This window comes from Podarcis tiliguerta (assembly GCF_965153285.1).
Source record: "Podarcis tiliguerta genome assembly, chromosome: 17".
NCBI classification, from domain to species: domain Eukaryota; kingdom Metazoa; phylum Chordata; class Lepidosauria; order Squamata; family Lacertidae; genus Podarcis; species Podarcis tiliguerta.
Genome location: NC_139550.1, coordinates 32,088,315 through 32,103,965, shown reverse-complemented (window position 1 = coordinate 32,103,965; position 15,651 = coordinate 32,088,315). Strand labels below are relative to the sequence as shown.

Sequence of the window (15,651 nt, the reverse complement as noted above, 5' to 3'; positions counted from 1 at the left end):
AAGTAAACCCCGAGTCCTCCCATGGGAAAATCGTGCCGCATCACTTTCTCTTGGTTCCTTAACGTTGGAGGCCCAGAAAAGAAATCCCCCTCGAAAGCGACCCCCAACTTAAATCACCCCCTCCCCCCACGGCGTTACTCGCTTGCGCAGAAGGCGCGCGAAACGGAAATCCCCGAAACGAACCGGAAGCCGTGAAACGTGCGTGTGCGTGCGTTTTCTACCCTTTCTGACTCTATGGTTAAGGCACACCTCGGCCTGTCTTCCTTGGCCCCTGTCACGTGGGAAGGGCCCGTCAGGGAGCGGAAGCGGCGCTCGGACGCGATTAAAATGGCGGCGTCGTGAAGTTGCATGTTGTTGTGGGGGACCCCCAGCTGAGTCCGTTGGGAGGAACCGCCAGTTGCCGCCGCCGCCACCACCGCCGCCCTCTCCCCTGCCTCCCTCCTTCCCGCCCGCCATGGCGGTGACCGTCACCCTGAAGACCCTCCAGCAGCAGACCTTCAAGATCCGCATGGAGCCTGACGAGACGGTGAGGGGCGGCGGGTCGTCCTCCTCCTCCTCCCCTTCCCCACCCCCCTCTCCTTCCCCCGGCCTCTCCAGCGCCCCCAACCCTCTTGCGCCAGGAGCCCCCTTCACGCCTCTCGCTTTCCAGATCCCCCTCTCTCGTTCGTAGGAGATTCCTCGCGAGGTGGGAAGGGAAAGGGAAACAGTCCACCCCCGGGTCGCCTTAACAGAGGCGATCCTCCAACTTCTCCCGATCTAGAAGTTAGTCCTTAAAGAACAGCGTCGTTTGTTTTGCCACAAAGCTCACACAGGAAAAGCTGTCAAGTAGGGGTTTCTCGAAGGCGCGCCGTCTCTCTCAATACACACGTGTAGCCACAGTCCTTGATCCTTACTGGCGTAAGGATCTGTTCGCTGCTGGGCACGTAACACACACGCGCGCGCGCGCCCCGGGCGCCTTCCTTCCAGTCGTGCTTTATTCTTAATTCCACATACACATCCTGTTACACCACATAGTTACACCAACATCTATAAAGGGGCTGCTCCCATTTCCACCCCCTCCTCCCTACGCTAGCTTTCCCAGCACGTGCTTAAATTCAAAATCAAATGCAGATTGGTGATTTCCGAATTAGCATCTTCTATTCTGGGTGCCTTGCCTTGTATTTGTAGTCCTGAACCTCCCCCCCCCCCAAAAAAAAATCAAGAACATAATAAGAGTTTGCTAGGCCAGGCCAAAGACACATGTGGTCCCATATTCTGTTCTCACAGAGGCTGTGGCAAGCAGAACATGAGTGCAACCTACTGGCTTACATTTTGGTTATTTGTCATCATTTTGTTTTCATAGTTGTTACTTCCAGCATATGGCCTCTGATCCTGAAGGTAGAGCACAGCCACCATGACTAGAAGCCATTGATCACCATATTCTCTATCAATGCCTAATCCTCTTTTAAAACCATCCAGGTTGGTAGCCATTGCTACCTCTTGCGGGATCAAATTCTATAGCTTAACTCGGTGCCATGTGAAGAAGTGCTTTCGCTTGTCAGTCCTGAGCCTTCCAATATTCTGCTTCAATGGACGGTCCCAAGTTCTGTTCTTAAGAGGAAGGAAGAACCAGAACTGCACCCAGTATTCCAAGTGTGGCTGCACCATAGATTTTATAAAGATATTACGATACTAGCAGTTTTATTTTCAATCCCTTTCCTAGTGATCTCTAGTATGGCATTCACCTTTTTCACAGCTGCTGCACTCTTAGTCAATATATTTATCAAGCTATCCATCTTGTTCCTGGTCAGTTGCTTCTAGTTAAGACCCCATAAATGTATGTGTGAAACTAAGATTTTTATTTTTTTTGCCCATCCTGAAAAAAATGGCGTCATCAACAAACTTGGTTACTTCATTGCTCCTTGATAATTTGTGAACTAGTTAAATGACACAGGTCCCAATACAGTGGTGCCCCGCTAGACGAAAGGGTTTTCCGTTTTGGAGGTGCTTCGCAAAACGAATTTGCTATTGGCTTGCTTCGCAAGACGAAAATGTCTTGCGATTCCTGGGTTCCCCCCCTCCCTCCCCCCTTTTTCCCAAGCCCCAAAGCCGCTTAACAGCTGTTCGCTAAGCCGCTTAACAGCTGATCTAAGCCGCTTATCAGCTGATCTAAGCCCCTAATAGCCTTTTAGCAGCTAATCCGCTAATCCCTTAAGCCTTTAATAGCCGATAATAGCCGCTAAACCGCTAATAGCGCTAATCCGCTAACGGATTCTTTTCGTCTTGCGAGGCACCACTGTACCTTGGAGGACTCCACTTTGTACCATCCCTCCCATTGGGAGAACTGTCCATTTATTCCTGCTATCTGCTTCCTGCTTTTTAACCAGTTACTGATCCACAAGAGCACCTTTCTTATTCCATGACTGCTAACCTTGCTTGGGAGTCTTTGATAAGGTATTTTATGTACTTTGTCAAAAGCTTTTAAAAAAGTATTTGTTAACTGGGTTACTTCTATCTATATTAAGGTTACTAGATTTTTTTCAATGAATCTGGGGACACTTTTCAACTTCCTACTAAATAGATGGATTTTGTCAGGGGACCGATTTGTAACTCCAGGGACTTTCTCTAGGAAATGGAGACATCTGGTAACCTTAATCTATATGCTTATTTCTCAAAGAAATTGAAAATGTTAGTAAGAAAGGACTTACCTTTACAGAAGCCCAGCAATTGTAAAATTTTATTTTTCAATAAGAGCCTATAAGAACTTTGTATCTTTTCACCTCTAATAGCCTCAGTTTGGCAGGTTCCCTTCTAAAAGTTAGTTCAGGTACAGGGGTCTCCCATATATCTTCTACTGTGCAGGCAGATATGTACAAAGAATTCATTTAGCTTCTCTGCAATCTCCTTTTTCTCCTTCAGCATAGCTTGACTTCTTTGTCATTCAAAGGTCCAACTAACTGCCTCCCTAGTCAGTCTCCTGCTTTCAGTGCATTTAAATAATTGTTTGTGGTTAGTCTTTATGTTTTCAGCAAGATGCTCTTCAGATTCTTTTTTAGCTTCCCTTATTGTTCGGTTGCATTTCTTTTGCCAAAGTTTGTGTTCTGTTTTCTTCTCATTTGGACAAGATTTCGATTTTCTAAAGGAAGCCTTCTTGCCTTTGATAGCTTCTTTAACTCTGCTTGTTATTCATGCTGGGATCCTCTTGGCCCTGGTGGTACCTTTTTGATTTGCTATTTACATTTAAACGGAGCTTCTAGTGTGGTTTTAAACAACCCCTGAACATTTTGAGAGATGTGACCCTATTGACTTTGCCTTTAAACTTCATATTTACCAATTCCTTCATTTTTGGGACATTCCCTCTATTGAAGTCAAATGTGACTTTTGGGTTTTCTTGGCAATTGTCTGTATATAAATTGAATTTGATAATACTATAGTAACTATTCCCAATTGGTGCAACGGTACCCACATCTTTCAGCAGGTCATCGGCACCACTCAAGATTAGGTCCACGGTTGCCACTCTTCTGATCAGTTCCATGACCTATCATGTTCTGATTCCATGTCCTAGGGCACAGTCTATCATATTTACTGTTGTTTTGGTTGCTTCTTTCCCACCACCAATGTCTATCTTTCCTCAGTTTTTGTTTTTAAATCAGTGTTTTATGTATTTTATTACCCATGCTATTTATAGGTAGATTTCTGCCTCCTCTGCTTCAACATTATACTGATTCATCTGGTTTTTTTTAATGAAGTCAGTCTGAATATGAATCCAGATATTAAAAGTAACATAAATCTGGAGTAATCACCTTGATTCCTCCCTTGTCATATAATCCTGGAAGAACACATATGAGGAGTGGTAACTGCTAAGAATTCATTATTATTTTTCAGTCTCTGCCTATTGTGGGTCAAGAGGCATGCCTCTTTCGCAACTTGCTTTTAACTTCAGTGGAACAAAGTAAATCCTTTCAAACACCAGTACCTACATATGAATAAGCCCTGAACTTAACCAATTTGCTAGCTTTTATCATGTTCTGATTTGATTCAAGTTCCAAAACAGTTTTAGTAAGGATTCTCAAACATGACCTTTTGAAAGGAAAAAAAAATAAAAAATTTGTCACAAGCTGCATTATCCCTTTTGTGTGAGGTATATGTTGCATCCTGGTGGACTGAGTTCTTTTTATCAAAATTTAACTGTACGGCCAGGGTAGGACCATTCATCCATCATCTCACCCTGCACAGAAGTATAGAAGTAAAACAGCTTTGGGATTTATTCAAGAGAGACAGCCACACAGTGCAGAAGACAACGGCCTCCCTATGCAATCTCATCTTGCAAAATTCCTTTTTAACCTAAATTGCTGACTGTTCACAAAGGTGAAAGCTTTTCTGTGCCCTATCAAGGAAGTTTTTTTTGTTTAAATCAAAGACCTCCTTTCATTTTTTGAACCTTCTGTTTTTGGATGATGATTGTTTATTATTATTCTTTTATTTCATAAAATTTATACAGTGCTTGATTGTAAAAAAACAAAACAAAAACAAAATCAAAGCGGCTTACAAAAAGATAAGCAAGAAGATCAAGAAAAACCCATGACCATATTTAAAACATACGAAAGTTAAAATACTAAAATTACCTCAACTTTCTAAGCATTAGGTAGGTTTTTTGAAACAAGAATGTTTTTAACAGGCGCTGAAAACTGTACAATGAAAGTGCCAGCTTGATCTCAAGAGGCAGGGAGTTACAAAGATTGGGTGTTGCCCCATGAAACAATTGAGCTCTTATAAATGTAGTTGTCAGGGATTGGACTGAATGGTGCCCCCCCTTCTCCTGAACCTTCCCGAGAACAGGAGGACAGTATAGATCAGGCATATCCCTAGCTAACAGGACCAGTGGTCAGAGATGATGGGAGTTGTAGTCCCAAAACATCTGGAGGGCCGAGTTTGCCTGTGCCTGGTGTAGATTTAGAACAGTGGTTTGCAGAGGGGCATAGTTCAGAGGGCAGCAGCTGAGAAATATTGGAAGAGGAACAGCAGGAAGAAGAAAAAGCACCAGGGAAGAGACAGCTGACAGACTCAGTGTCTTTAGAAAGCATTCCTGACCACCTCCCTCCCAGAACCAGCTGTGCCTTGAGAGTAGGCTCAGAGGCAGAAAACTTAGATCAGCTGGCGCATGGGTGACGTAGAATAGGGACGATGTAGGGGGTGGGACTTTACTTGGAGCAACGCCATTGATGGATAGGGACTATATTCCTTTGTCTCGCTCTGTAAATCCTGAATAAATTACATGGTAAGGACTCTTCTTGTCACCTGCTTTTTTTGCTGCCACCAGGGGAGGGAAAGGATTCTCTGAACCTTGACAGTAGTGCAGAATGTGATGTTTATATGCTGCCAAGCACCATATAATCATAAAATCCTACAGAGGTGTGGGGCTGTACTGGGTTTGTGGGAATGGAGAGCAGTCCCAGAAGCGGGGAAGATTGCCTATTAATGGTACTTGGTGCGGGGAGGGGGGGTAGTTTTTTTGAACTGGTGAAAGTACCATGAAGTCTGTGTCTGCCCTTGCTTTTGGCATTTATAGATGGCAGGGCAACAGGTTTGGCTTTCCTAAAAACTTTTAGAAGCAAGGGACTTTCTGAACCCGTCTCTCCTCATTGGGAGTAAATACAGTACTCAAAAGAGCATTAGATACAGGACAGAGTTCACTGTGCAGGAAGAATGTGGCTTACGGGCCAATTCAAATCTCTCTACAGCCACGCTTATTGGGGTGGAAAAAGTTTGACTCTCAGGCGTTCAGTACAAGACAGATGGTGGAACCAGTTTGGTCTTGACCCACAGGTCCGAGTTCTTAAGGAGAAGATTGAGGCTGAAAAGGGCAAGGAAGCGTTCCCAGTGTCGGGACAGAAGCTTATCTATGCTGGCAAGATCCTGAGTGATGATGTCCCTATCAAGGAGTACAAGATTGACGAGAAGAACTTTGTGGTGGTGATGGTCACCAAGGTATGGTTGGGAATGCTTTCCTGGGAACAGAAGACTGATTCTGCTTCAGTAGCTTCCCCTCCCCTCCCCGCCTTGCTGTGGTTCAAAGGATGGTGTGCTAGGAAGCAGATTTGATGCATGTTTCTGACAGTGCAGGCTTCAGCCTTGGGGTGTGGGCGCATCCAAGAAAGGCGATTACAGGGCATTGAAAATTCCAGGAGTCGCTTCTCTTGGTTTCTCAGAATTAACTTGAAGGTCAGTCCCCGTTGCTTTTCTCTGTGGGATAGAAATGCATTGTACCTGCTTCGAAGTCTCATTTTGATTTTCTGTTCAGAACAAAACAGGCTCAGGAGCTCCTGTCCCCTCACCAAGTGAGGCAGCGCCCCCATCAGAGCCTACACCATCCTCTGGACAGATGCTGCTGCCTGGAGCAGCTACTGTTTCACCCCCACTAGGAACTCCAACAAGTGAGGAGAAGCCTCCTGAAGAGACGGTGACTGTTTCCCCCCAGGAACCAGTTGGGTAAGTTTGGCTTGCCCTGCCACCCTCCGCACTCTCATTTGTTTTGTAGGTGACGCTGGAATGATATAATGGAGGGAGAAATTCTAGGCCTTGGAAATCATGATTGGTTCTGAAAATCCACCAATGTTTGGAGTAAACTGATTGGGGGATAACTTCTAGAGCAGATGCTAAAGGGACACAGAATTAGCCTACCATCACTTGGACCAGCCGGTTGTGGTCTTGTGTTTGTTTAGCTGTTAGATTTTATTGCCTCTATGTTTGAGGACTTTAACGTGGAAACTCTCCACACGTGGAGATTTGAGTGGGTTTGAAAGTGGGCTGCAAACCACACAGCCTAAGTGCCTCATATGAGATTGGAGTCTTGGAGAGGAAGAGGGAGGTGAAGACCTGTAATGTCAGAATGCAGCTTGGGTTGCTAACTGGTGTTATTAGACGGCTATAAAAAGGATGCAGGATTGGGGCAGGAAACAAGAAGGTACATAAGAGCATGTGTTTTGGGGGTGAGCAGCCCTCCTCTCCTGGCCTCTGTTGCTTCATAGCTCCGTACCACCAGTTTTAGCACCACTACCCACTCTCAGAACAGTACCCCTGAAATGTGGCGATTGTAGTTGCACTCCAGGCCTCGGTGGTGGTAAGAATCGATAGGCTAAGCAGTTGCTTGCTGTTTGTCAGCCGTGGGGGTAGGAGAGAGATTGTATGACTGAAGGGGAAACCAGCTGTTCTGTTGCTTAGTTTATATTTGGCTTTTCAGTTTTCTTGGCCAGTTATCTGAAAGGACCCAGCTACTATTTCTCTCTCTTAAATTTGCAGCTCTGTTCCCTCTTCAGGTAGCATGGGACGTGAAGATGATGCGGCTTCCACTTTAGGTAGGTGAGCGCCTTTCCTTCGCTTGCCACGGGCGAGAGCTCTCAGCTCCTTGGCTGCAGTTTGCTCTTATAAGATTGGGACCACTCTCTCCCTATTCCGCTGTTTTGACTGGTAAATTTCTATGGTCTTCAGATCCATAGTTGATGGACTTCTAAATACAATACAGCACGGGATAACTTAGGAAGTGCTGCCCTCTAATGGTCTCTAGTGGTTAAAACACTGCTCCTTCCACCACTGTTTCATGGGGATCCGGCATGCAAGCGTCAGCTGGGAGCCATGAGTGGGTTGCAGCTGAGACTGCACCATCATTTTTGTTCTAGGCTTCTTTAGGTGGGTAGGGTGTGGGGAGAGAAGGCAGCAAAAGAAAACCATACACAGTAAAAAAATTAAAGTGGGTCTCATGTTGCAGGTTAGGGTTAAAGATGGATCCTGGGTCTGAAAGTTGAACACTGCTTGTGGGAGCAGTTCGGCAGATTTCACCCCCAAATTCTGTCATCAGCCACTGATACCTGTATTCTTTCCATCAAGGTTACGGCATAGTGGGCACCTGCTTGCCCTTTTGTGCCCGTGTTCTATAAGGAGCAGCATCTAGCACTTGAGCTATGGCGATGGAAACTGGAAATTCTGGATTCCATCCCCATTTCTGGAAGCAGTCTAGTAGTTAAAACCTGGAATCCTGATGCTGCCTCCAGTTCTGTAAGGGGAATGAGATTTAGTAGCGAAACTCAGCGGGCTTTCGAGTCTCTCTTGGTGGAAAGAGGCTTGAGATCTTAATTCTGTTTTCAGCCATTAGAGGGACTTTGAAGATCTGGGAATAGAAACTGGATTTGAAGCTTTGGCACTTACTGGTGTTCAAAGCCCCAAAGGTACAAGGCTTCCTGGTTCGGCAGACATTGTAATGAGGATGCTGGCAATGGCAAAGTGACCTGTTGCCTTCCAGTCCAGCTGCCCATCTTGCTCCCCTTCCCATATGCAAGGGTCAGGTGGAAATAGTTGCACATTTTCTTCCCCTAACGTCAAACTGTCTTCCATTTCCGCTTCCAGTTACTGGCTCAGAGTATGAGACAATGCTGAATGAAATCATGTCAATGGGCTATGAGCGAGAGCGGGTGGTGGCAGCTCTACGGGCCAGCTACAACAACCCTCACCGGGCTGTGGAATACCTGCTAACGGTAAGGAGAAATGCTGAGTTTGTCCTACCCCCATCAATATATTTTGGGTTTTCCTCCTGTTCTACAAGGGATATTCCTGGCTTCCTTTCCCTTCCATTTCACTGGTGTGCTATAATCATTTTCTGCTCACTGCTGCCGCAACTCTGTTGCTAGCCTGGGTTGCTTGAAAGAGGCAGAGAGCACCATGCTTTCTGAACCATCTCAGACAGGTCCTCTAGAAGGATGACGCCATACTGGTTTCTCAGCTCTGTACATCTTGCTTGCTCTGTTGTCTCCCCTGCTTAGTATAGCACAGAGGAAGACCACGGATGCCAACCAGGGAGCTTGCTTTATCTAAACAGTTGTGAGGTTGGTTGGACACTTTGCAAAGGGCTGTGGGCTGAATCCTTGCACTCCTACATTAAACTAAATTTGGAAGTCAGAAAAAAATCCCGTCAGAATGAACATTTTGTAAATGTAACCAAACATCCTTAGTCACATAATACGGGAAAATAAAATTGAAACTGAAGAGATGTGAGCAGGCAATAGACACGACTGGACTTGGGCAAGGAAATCTGGAGAGGAGAAATGTTCCCCTCTGTCACTAGAAGTCTTGCCCCAACAGAAACTGCCTTCATAGTTTGTTTTGCCTTGAACACTTCCCATACACCATCAGTCTTTGAGTGTAGCCATTAGTGTCCTGTGGATGTAATCTTGAAAAGTGTATGATCTGGAAGAAGTTCCGTTAACTTTGCTTTCTCTAACTTTGCAGGGTATCCCAGGTAGCCCAGAACCAGAGAGAGCCTCCATCCAGGAGAGCCAGCCTCAAGAGCAGTCGGCACCAGAAGGTGTGTGCCCCCCCTTTCATGTAAAGAGTTTACTGGAGCGGTGGACTATGGGGAGTTGTGCCTAACTAGGCTGCAGTGCATTGGCTAGTGGCATGTTGGGAGAGTGCTGCCCCTTGATGACTTCCTACGCACTCCTCTCTCTATGCACATGCCCAGCCCCTCCCCCACTTGCTGCTGTTCTGCTTGCATGCATGGCTTTAACACTCATTGCATCTACAGGAGAGAACCCTCTGGAATTTCTGCGAGACCAGCCCCAGTTCCAGAACATGCGTCAGGTGATCCAGCAGAACCCAGCTCTGCTCCCAGCCCTGCTCCAGCAGTTAGGCCAAGAGAACCCTCAGCTGCTGCAGGTAACTGAGTGGACGGGCTTTGTTTGTTGTCTCAGTCAGTTGGGGATAGCCTTGGAGCAACCATATGGGTCAAAGTTACACTGGTCTGAGATCCGCTAGTGCCAGCATGGGTAGCATCTCTCGGGCTGTTGTTTGGTATTTCAGCAGAAAAAGCAGGCACAACAGAGCCAAGTGGGTATGCTAACCTGGCTAGGCAGCACCATTTGTGCTGTTGTATGCATTGTTTGCGTGTCATTGACCTGTACAGCCAGATCCTACTTCTCAGATGAGTGTTTGCTTCCCTGGGGTTCCTACTTTAAATGTTGCTGCCAACCCTCATGGCTCAGTTTCCTCCCAGTTCTCCTGATTTGCCTACCCTAGGCTTTGGGTTAGGGCATGGGTAGGCAAACTAAGGCCCAGGGGCCAGATCCGGCCCAATCACCTTCTAGATTCTGGCCCACGGATGGTTTGGGAATCAGCGTGTTTTTACATGAGTAGAATGTGTCCTTTTACTTAAAATGCATCTTGGGTTATTTGTGGGGTTTGCCTTGTGTTTTTACATGAGTAGAATGTGTGCTTTTATTTAAAATGCATCCCTGGGTTATTTGTAGGGCATAGGAATTCGTTCATCCCCCCCCCCCCAAAAAAAATAGAGTCTGCCCCCCCCCACAAGGTCTGAGGGACAGTGGACCGGCCCCCTGCTGAAAACGTTTGCTGACCCCTGGGTTAGGCTGATCACTGCTGCCTCAGTCGTCTTCCTTTGCTTTGCCTTAATTATATATGGGCAAGCTTTAACAGTGGTTACAGTGCGTGTTGGCACTAGAGAAGGAGGATTGTGAATACAACATACTTGAAAATCCAGTGGCATAAGAATGAGGACTTCCGCGTAGGAGAAAAGGACGGCAGGTCAGGTCTCCTCTCTTCCCCTCGAATTGGAGGGTCTCCTGTGAGGGTCTGGTGTCCTTTGGAGGTGCTTGTGTGAGGTTTGCTGTCCCAGGGGCCCCGAGGGGGTCGCAGGGTATAGGCATGTGTTAATTGATAACAGCAACTTCTTCTCTTCCTCCTCCTCCTCCAGCAAATCAGCCAACACCAGGAGCAGTTCATTCAGATGCTCAATGAACCACTGGGTGAAGTACCTGACATCGCGGACATTGAAGGAGAGATGGGTGCTATTGGGGAGGAAGCCCCTCAGATGAATTACATCCAAGTCACGCCTCAGGAAAAAGAAGCCATAGAAAGGGTAAAAGAGGGGAGCAGTGGCCTGGGGCAGGGACAAGAAGGGAAGTCTCTCGCTCTCTGTACTGGAGCTTCTCCCTGTAGGATTTGCTCCCTCATGAGAACAGTTAAGCGGCCAGGGTGGTGGCCTCTACGTCTTGCGCTAGTCCCTGTAGGCTACAGAGACATCTTGGTGGGTACAGTGGGAAGGGTGGGACTTTCATGTTATTGCCTAGTATTACCAGTCACTCCCCATCACCTTGCTGTGTGGACTAGAGCTAGGCTGGCTGGCCTGTGGACCTCCAGATAATGTTGGATTCCAGCTCCCACCAGCCACCTCCAGCATGGCCACTGGGCAGGGATGCTGGAAACTGTACTCCCTCAGGGCTCACAGGTTAGTCAGCCCCGCAATAGAGTCTGAGGGCAGCACAGGAGCTTTAGGGCAGGAAGTGCCAGCAGCCTTGCAATGAGCAGATTGGCATGTGAGCTCTGAACATGGGGTTTTGCTCCATTCGCTTTTGTCTTTGTCTAAGGCTATAGAACCATGGTTATGCAGAAGCCAGTTCTGCACCAAACAAGCCAGTTTTCCATACTGAAATATTTGTTGATAAAACCCCCAAACATTTCTAAACTGCTTAATATGTTAAAATCTTTAAGTGGTGTACAAACAAATAAACAATAAAACAGTATCATGAAAGCAGAGAGAAAAACAAGAACCTGTAAAGCTGTATTATAAAAACAAGAGTTCAGTAATAGCAAGGTCCAGTCTTAAGGGCCAGGGAAAGCCTGAGCAAATATATACAGTGGTGCCTCACAAGGCGAAATTATTTCGTTCCGCGAGTTTTTTCGTAGAGTGAGTTTTTTCGTCTTGCGAAGCACCACGGCGGGAGGGGTGGGGAGAAGCAGGGCAGCTGCCGCAGCCGGTCCTTGGACTTACCCGTGCATTGTGGCCACCACGCGACACGGCTGCTGGAGGGCGGCGGGGCTCAGGAGCGCGACTCCGGCTGCAACGCTGGCTGCTGGCGGCAACGGCTCCTGAGGGGAGCACGGGAGGGCGGTGGGCAGCGGCGCGAGGCAGCCGGAAGGTCGGCCGGAAGGTGGGAGGGAGCCGGAGGAGCGGGGAAGCAAGCGTGCTACCGTCGCCATGACAGGAGAGGCAGGGCTGTTTCGTCTAGTGAAGCAAGCCCTTAGAAAAACCCGTCTTGCGAAGCACCTCAGAAAACGAAAAACCCTTTCGTCTAGCGGGTTTTTCATCTTCCAAGGCATTCGTCTTGCGGGGTACCACTGTATATCTTACGTTTGAGGCAACTGAAGAGGAAGGGCATACCACAGTATGGGAGCATATGAACCTGCCTGGACCCTGAGATCACCGGAGGCCCTTCTTCGTGTGCCTCCTCCATGAAAGGTCCGGAGGGTGACAACACAAGAACAAGCCTTTTTTTGCAGCCGAACTGATAATTATGCTAACCCTACTAATGATGTCTGCCTACTCCGCTCCTGTGGTGAACCATGCTGTAGAGTGCCATGGTCCTTATTTTGGTACTTGCCTTGCCCAGACCTGACCCAACACAGGATAAGCATGTTGGGATCTCCATAAGGGGGTCTGTGTATTATCATCATCATCATCATCATGGGCAGCAGTTGGCTCCTTACAGGAAAGGTGAGATTGTAGGACGCACAGTGTTGCCAATCAGAGCGTTTCTAACTTTTTTCCTTCCTTTCCTCTTTCTCTCTCTCTTTCTCTCTCCCTTCCCCACCCTTAGTTAAAGGCCTTGGGCTTCCCTGAGAGCCTGGTGATCCAGGCCTACTTTGCTTGTGAGAAGAATGAGAATCTGGCGGCCAACTTCCTGCTGAGTCAGAACTTTGATGACGAGTGATAAAAGAAAAGAGTTTTATATAAAATTCTCTATATAAATATTCGTTTATTTAAAGGGGCACGTATTGGGATATGGGGGAATGGTATGATTTTAGAATGTCCCAGGCAATTTTGCTGGCTGGAGGAAAATACTCTACCTTGGAAACTGGGCAGCTGGGGGAAAAGCAGAACTAACGCACCTTTTCTCCTCTTTCCCTCCCCAAAATACAAGGGCTGCATTTGAGCCCAGCTGCATCCCACGACAGTCCTTGGACTGGCAAGCGGGATGCTCAGGGAAAGGTTGACATGGCAGATGGGTTCGATTGGACCTCCTCCCATCTGAGCTGATTGCGTGTGTGCAAACAGATTGCTCTTTTGTTTGCAAATCCCTCCCCCCTCCCTCCCCTCACCAACGCACAGTGCTACAATGCCTAAATGTGTCTGGGCTCATCAGCTAATTCTGTCAGTAGTATTATTCCCTTCCCTTTCCACTGGCCTTTGAAAGAGGTTCAGTGCTTCATCCCTGTTCCAGAGAGCTGCTTGCACTAGGTAGGTGACCTGCCTTCTGATGATCTCTTTGATAGCTGTGCTTGCACTGAAGAGGCTGTGCCACGATGGAGGAATACCTTGTAATGTAGCACATAAATTCCCCTTTCCCAGCCCTGGTATTACCTTTCATCCTCCTCTGCTAAGCAGCCACCCACCATGTGACTGCAGCTCTTTGGCACTCTCCTTAAATTAATTCTCAGAAGTAGCACTGGAAATTGGGGCCTGGTGGACAGTTGCCCTTTGATACAGCAGGTTTCCTACCTTGGGGCCCTTTGACTGTTTATCCCACTTCCCATGGCTACTCTGCAGAATTGGAGAAGTGGCTGGGCTGCCTTTGCCGTCTCGCTTCCCCAGACTTGCCTAAGCAGGGCTCATCACTCATGTAACACATTGCTCAGCCGAGTTTGATTTCGAATTGTTTTAACATTAACATCTTGAAACGCGAGTCTTTTAAAAGTGGCTTTTTGGCACTTGTGTCCATTGAATGAATTCCATTTTTAACATTTTCTGTGTTGTGGAAGTTTTAAGGAAATTAATATTTTCTAGTATTAACTTGATTTACCTGTTGTTTGAAAGATTCTTGCATTTTAAGGACTCCCCCCCCCTTAAAGGAAACCCATTAGTATTGGGGGGGATACAGAATCTCTTTGTTAAACGTTTGGGGGCGCGCTTTGCTTTTTTAATTTGGTGGGAAATATCAAATTGACATATTTTCGCAAATCTTTATAGGAAAATGTAAAAAGGAAAATTCTGCTTTGATGTACCTTTTTGAAGCTTGAGTTTGAACTGACTGCACTTGAACATATCCTGATTGATCTCACCAGGAAGCTGACCTGGTACTTGGCTTCAGTCTCAAATATCCAGTGAAATTGACCTTGAACTTGAGATGCACAGGCACAGAACTGCAGAGTTTCCTCCAGTTTAGCTCATCCTTCACCTTATCATAGGAATGTTGGTCAAAATTGTTGCTGGTTTGAACATCAATAAAACTGTCAGTATCACCTGTCTAAACCCCCGTTTTCTTCGATGAACCATGAAATTGACTACTGCCTTCCCCCTCTACCCTCATAACAATCCTGTCTCGAGTCCCACTCTTTCCTCAGCACATGCCCACTGCAGAGGGATCAGGAGTATTGCCTCTATGCCTCAAAAATAAATTCCGAAGCCATAAATTACTGCTAAATTGTGTGATATTGTTCTGTGGCTATGACTGAAAGCGTGCAATATGTACTGGATAAGTAAAACCAATGTGATTTTTTTTGGGGGGGGGGGAGGCAGGGGAGACATGGAGGAAAGGGGAATTTCTGGTTCTCAAGCCTGAAAGCGAGTATCCGGTGGTTATGAACATGGCTGTAGGTAAGGGCCAAAGAGTGTAGGTTCTCCTGATTTGATGAGCAAAGTTGCTTTTCTCCGCTGAAATACAATGATATTTGGTACTTGAATGGCTTGGCTTCCGAACAAATTGGCTCCTGAATGCCGCAAATCTGGAATGAATGTTCCGGTTTGCAAACGTTTTTTGGAAGCTGAACGTCCGACACGTCTTCCGACTGAGTGCAGGAAGCTCCTGCAGCCATTTGGAAGCCGGGCCTTGGTTTTTGAACGGTTTCGGGAGTCAAATGGACTCCTGGAACGCATTAAGTTTGAGAACCAAGGTACCACTCTAAACCCTGTTTAAAAGCTTCCTGAGATGGCTGTTCCACTTGACCTTGTGATTTGGCTTAGGCATTCAGACAGCATCGAGGTATCTTTGGGTAGTAAGCAAACCAAAAAGCTGATGATCGAGGTGGCATGGAAAACTTTTTTAGAAGTGGGAGCTAAAGAATGATGTCACTGTTGATTTATGGCTCTCTTCAGAGCAGCAGCAGTTGACTCCTAGGATGGACTGAAAAGGTACTGAGTGTGTTGCCCAGGAGTGGAACTCAGGTGCTGAAAAAAGCAGAATCAATTACAGTGGTATCTCGGGTTACAAACGCTTTGGGTTACAAATGCTTCAGGTTACAGACTCTGCTAACCCGGAAGTAGTACCTTGGGTTAAGAACTTTACCTCAGGATGAGAACAGAAATCGTGGCACGGCAGTGCAGTGGCAGCAGGAGGAGGCCCCATTAGCTAAAGTGGTACCTCAGGTTAAGAACAGTTTCAGGTTAAGGACAGACCTCCAGAACGAATTAAGTTCTTAACCCAAGGTACCACTGTATGCAAAATAAGCAAGCAATACACAACCCTGCTTAATTTGCAAAATGCGTTCACATGTAACAATTCATCTGCTTGACACAGCAATTTGATATAAGCACATTCTCTCAGATGCTGAGGTCTTGGTTAGAGAAACTGCAGCTGTGTATTTTATCAGAGATGGGTGGAAAGAACTAGA

General features: G+C 46.7%; 2 protein-coding genes across 4 annotated transcripts in view; both read left to right on the top strand.

Annotated features, from left to right (window-relative positions):
- The first annotated feature begins 199 nt into the window (after positions 1–199).
- RAD23A (RAD23 homolog A, nucleotide excision repair protein) lies at positions 200–14,465 on the top strand. 2 transcript variants are annotated; one of them, XM_083420473.1, is made up of 9 exons: positions 200–526; positions 5,806–5,967; positions 6,281–6,468; positions 7,279–7,334; positions 8,380–8,507; positions 9,259–9,334; positions 9,554–9,684; positions 10,739–10,903; positions 12,642–14,465. In XM_083420473.1, the coding sequence occupies exons 1-9, from the start codon at positions 455–457 to the stop codon at positions 12,753–12,755; spliced, it is 1,092 nt and encodes a 363-aa protein (XP_083276599.1). In that variant the 5' UTR covers positions 200–454; the 3' UTR covers positions 12,756–14,465. The 2 variants fall into 2 exon arrangements, with proteins under 2 accessions (XP_083276599.1, XP_083276600.1); XM_083420474.1 differs by having other exon boundaries at positions 226–526; positions 7,300–7,334.
- Positions 14,466–14,570: 105 nt separating this feature from the next.
- LOC310667491 (tetratricopeptide repeat protein 39A-like) overlaps positions 14,571–15,651 on the top strand; it is a 39,158-nt gene continuing 38,077 nt past the window's right edge. For both annotated transcript variants that reach the window (XM_083420009.1, XM_083420008.1), the window contains exon 1: positions 14,571–14,638. The gene's annotated coding sequence lies outside the window, so the exon portion shown is untranslated. The remainder of the gene's footprint in view (positions 14,639–15,651) is intronic.

Bases quoted from the DNA above. Each gene is read 5' to 3' on its own strand.
- RAD23A (XM_083420473.1), top strand. From the start codon at position 455: ATGGCGGTGACCGTCACCCTGAAGACCCTCCAGCAGCAGACCTTCAAG. The intron at 9,685-10,738 runs GTAACTGAGTGG...CTCCTCCTCCAG, and splicing joins AGAACCCTCAGCTGCTGCAG to CAAATCAGCCAACACCAGGA. The intron at 10,904-12,641 runs GTAAAAGAGGGG...CCCCACCCTTAG, and splicing joins AAAAAGAAGCCATAGAAAGG to TTAAAGGCCTTGGGCTTCCC.